Source organism: Neolamprologus multifasciatus, chromosome 16, assembly GCF_963576455.1.
Source record: "Neolamprologus multifasciatus chromosome 16, fNeoMul1.2, whole genome shotgun sequence".
NCBI classification, from domain to species: domain Eukaryota; kingdom Metazoa; phylum Chordata; class Actinopteri; order Cichliformes; family Cichlidae; genus Neolamprologus; species Neolamprologus multifasciatus.
The window spans coordinates 25,124,297-25,128,616 of NC_140454.1; the positions used below are offsets into that span (position 1 = coordinate 25,124,297).

The 4,320-nt window shown below is 45.3% G+C and overlaps 1 protein-coding gene across 1 annotated transcript in view; it reads right to left on the bottom strand.

The window, feature by feature from the left end:
* asic4a (acid-sensing (proton-gated) ion channel family member 4a) overlaps window positions 1-4,320 on the bottom strand; it is a 115,077-nt gene that overhangs the window by 25,325 nt on the left and 85,432 nt on the right. Inside the window, exons 2-3 of the mRNA XM_085134551.1 lie at window positions 531-675; window positions 16-143 (exon numbers count right to left, since the gene is read on the bottom strand). Of these exons, the coding sequence (XP_084990677.1) occupies window positions 16-143; window positions 531-675 (273 nt within the window). The remainder of the gene's footprint in view (window positions 1-15; window positions 144-530; window positions 676-4,320) is intronic.

The following is a 4,320-nucleotide window of genomic DNA, read 5'->3' on the forward strand; positions in this document are numbered from 1 at the left end:
ATGAAGATGACCTACCCTCTGCTCCTGACAGGAAACAAAGGTCTGGAAGCCCGGAGAGACACCGAAGCCCAGCTGGTGGATGTAAGGAGGCTCGTCCTGACTGTGGATCTGAACACGGATGCCGGCCTCCAGGGATGTCTCATCTTCTCATCAGGATGAAACGGAGCACGGATCGTTGCAAAGAGAAAATACAAGGGAATTTCAGATGGCTGCCTCATCTGACAGCTAGGGCTCAGTTTGATGTTAACCGCAAATCATTTATCAGTCATGTTTAAAAAATAGGCCCGTAGGGATTAATTTTATGTGACAAGTACAATGCATACACAAATCAAAGGAAGTGTACTGTGTTTAGGAAGTCCCTTTTACAAATCACATTTGCAGGTGGAGCAAAACAATCAGGAAATGCATTATTTACAGTACATGACCAAGACAAATAGATGCAGGCGGTTATTGATTTAAACTGCAGCAGAGGGTATGTCACAGCATTGCACAGGATAGGATTACAATAGACAAATAGTTCTGAAGCTTACTTGTCTCTCTCCAGATTGGCAGATACTCATCCTGCTGAATATCCAACATGATCTCCAGCCCATTTCCCATTCCACCCTGCTTGGTTTTCCTGGATGTAGTCTTGTTGCCATTAAAAGTGTAGCATTTCCCATATCTGGTGTACACCTGGGAGAGGACAGATTGATATCATGAACATCACCATAAGCGTGACAAAGTCCAGATGCCGCATGTGACGCGCTCATACAAGCGCACTGAAATGAAATCATAGATATGGAGCAAAAAATAAACAAGCCGCATCTCTGCCTGGACAAGTCGCTGTATATTACCCACAAACCTCTGGATGCATTGAACGGCTCAGTCCCTCGCGGATTTTGATAAGCAGTATTTGAATCAATTTCCAACACCCACCACACGAAGCCTGCACAATGCTGCTCAGTAGTAGCACCATCCCACTGAAATATCAAATGGCATAAGAGATTCTTTAATCTCTCTTCAAAAGAAAACAAAAGACAATAAGAGAGAGACTGCTTTAAGTAAGATATCACACCACCACCTATCAGGGGAGCTGTCTCAGTAGGGAACACATCATCTCTTTGTTTATACCTCTCATCTAAACTGCTGCACTGTGGAAAATATCATTCTTACCAGTCATTTAACTGTCATCTGAAGCCAGTTTTAAAGGCACAATCCGTGATCCATATGCAAAGAAAATGGTCCCGTAGCAGCTCCCCCAATATCCAGGATTGTAAGTCTTTCACAGACACAAGGTTTGATTCTAAAGGCAGTTTATTGCTTGAAAAGCTGAGTCCTTCATCTGAACAATGATGATACAATTAAACCCTATCACCAGGTATGGCAGGTGTCCAGCTTTGGATTTCTTCACACGTTCAACTAGAGGATGTCAAGCTCTAGTTCGATAGCCAGAGAGAAACTGTCAAGAGAGCTGAGGATGGCTAATTATTGCTGTTTCCAAGGCAAAAAAAAAAGAAAAAAAAAAAGATACAGAACATTTATCTGTATAAATAAAAAATGGTAAAACCAAGACAAATCCTACCCAAGGTAGTGATACTTGTGATATTTGGTACATTCAGTCTGATCGCACCTTTTCACTCAACCATACGTACATATACAGTGGGGCAAAAAAGTATTTAGTCAGCCACCGATTGTGCAAGTTCCCCCACTTAAAATGATGACAGAGGTCAGTAATTTGCACCAGAGGTACACTTCAACTGTGAGAGACAGAATGTGAAAAAAAAATCCATGAATTCACATGGTAGGATTTGTAAAGAATTTATTCGTAAATCAGGGTGGAAAATAAGTATTTGGTCAATAACAAAAATACAACTCAATACTTTGTAACATAACCTTTGTTGGCAATAACAGAGGTCAAACGTTTACTATAGGTCTTTACCAGGTTTGCACACACAGTAGCTGGTATTTTGGCCCATTCCTCCATGCAGATCTTCTCAAGAGCAGTGATGTTTTGGGGCTGTCGCCGAGCAACATGGACTTTCAACTCCCGCCACAGATTTTCTATGGGGTTGAGGTCTGGAGACTGGCTAGGCCACTCCAGGACTTTCAAATGCTTCTTACGGAGCCACTCCTTTGTTGCCCGGGCGGTGTGTTTTGGATCACTGTCATGTTGGAAGACCCAGCCTCGTTTCATCTTCAAAGTTCTCACTGATGGAAGGAGGTTTTGGCTCAAAATCTCACGATACTTGGCCCCATTCACTCTGTCCTTAACACGGATCAGTCGTCCTGTCCCCTTGGCAGAAAAACAGCCCCATAGCATGATGTTTCCACCCCCATGCTTCACAGTAGGTATGGTGTTCTTGGGATGCAACTCAGTATTCTTCTTCCTCCAAACACGACGAGTTGAGTTTATACCAAAAAGTTCTACTTTGGTTTCATCTGACCACATGACATTCTCCCAATCCTCTGCTGTATCATCCATGTGCTCTCTGGCAAACTTCAGACGGGCCTGGACATGCACTGGCTTCAGCAGCGGAACACGTCTGGCACTGCGGGATTTGATTCCCTGCCGTTGTAGTGTGTTACTGATGGTGACCTTTGTTACTTTGGTCCCAGCTCTCTGCAGGTCATTCACCAGGTCCCCCCGTGTGGTTCTGGGATCTTTGCTCACCGTTCTCATGATCATTTTGACCCCACGGGATGAGATCTTGCGTGGAGCCCCAGATCGAGGGAGATTATCAGTGGTCTTGTATGTCTTCCATTTTCTGATGATTGCTCCCACAGTTGATTTTTTCACACCAAGCTGCTTGCCTATTGTAGATTCACTCTTCCCAGTCTGGTGCAGGTCTACAATTCTTTTCCTGGTGTCCTTCAAAAGCTCTTTGGTCTTGGCCATGGCGGAGTTTGGAGTCTGACTGGTTGAGGCTGTGGACAGGTGTCTTTTATACAGATGATGAGGTCAAACAGGTGCCATTCATACAGGTAATGAGTGGGGGACAGAAAAGCTTCTTACAGAAGACGTTACAGGTCTGTGAGAGCCAGGGATTTTCCTTGTTTGAGGTGACCAAATACTTATTTTCCACACTGATTTACGAATAAATTCTTTACAAATCCTACCATGTGAATTCATAGATTTTTTTTCACATTCTGTCTCTCACAGTTGAAGTGTACCTCTGGTGCAAATTACTGACCTCTGTCATCATTTTCTTTTTTTCTTTTTTTTTTTTTTTTTTTTGCCTGTCCCGTTTGGCTCTTTTGCCATCAGAATTATTGTCTAAAGGCGAAGAAAGATGCCCAACGGATTTTCTTTACCAAATTGACCATCCCAGCTTTGCCGTAATGGTCCATTTGATTCACCTTTTATTCTTTATTTTATTTTCACTTGCTGAATACGGGACAGACTTGACTGGGGGAAAGAAAAGGGAGAAAGAAAGAGGGAAAGAAAAACAGTTGAGAAGAGGGACGGGGGAGAAGGGCAAAAAACAAAAACCAACAGAATAAGCAGAAAAAAAAAAAAAAAAAAAATACATATATCGATCACCTGGATCACCTGTTGAGAAAGAAAAAAGAAAACAAGCAGAAGAAAACGAGAGTAATACAATAAACCACATCACAATGATATATGGGAATATGACAGTAAATACTAAATATTAAACATTATTGTGCAGCACGTAAGATCGACAGCACAGTGTGCATTGAGGTAGGAGTCAAAAAGGGTGTAGTTTGTGTGTGTGATCACCCGTGTGTACACCTGTGAGCATGGACGCGCTTGTTTTCTTAAAAGGTTCCCTCATGTAATGATCTGCTAGAGGGTGTGGGGGGCCACTGCCCCATCCTCCAGGGCATGAAGCAGGTATGGAGGAGATCAAAACTCCAGACATCCAGAGGCCCCCAGAACACAAGAGACCAAGGAAGACCAACAGAGGGGCAGCCGTGCCACCGTCCCAGAAAGAGCTGAGGAGAGTCCCAGATGAGGGGTCACCCAGCAGCCACGGAGCAGAAGCCAGGGGGGGCTGCAGTGACGTGCCCGTGAGCTCCGCCGGCAGCCAGCTGTGCCTGAGTGACCGAGCCCCAGGCCGAGAGGCCGGGGGCACCCCACCTCCGAAGTGGCCCAAGCGAGCCCCAGGCTCCAGGCCCCGATAAGCAGCCGCCAAGGAGTGAGCCGGTGTGTACCCGGACGCCCACCCCCGGACACAAAGAACCACCAACGCACCGATGTCTGAGGGAGTCCGCCCCCGGCAGGGGAAGTGGTGGGGGGAGATAGGCCTCCAAACCTTGGAGGGCCTGAGCTGTCCTCAGAGAGGTGGCATCTGATACCCAACCTGACATATAGACACA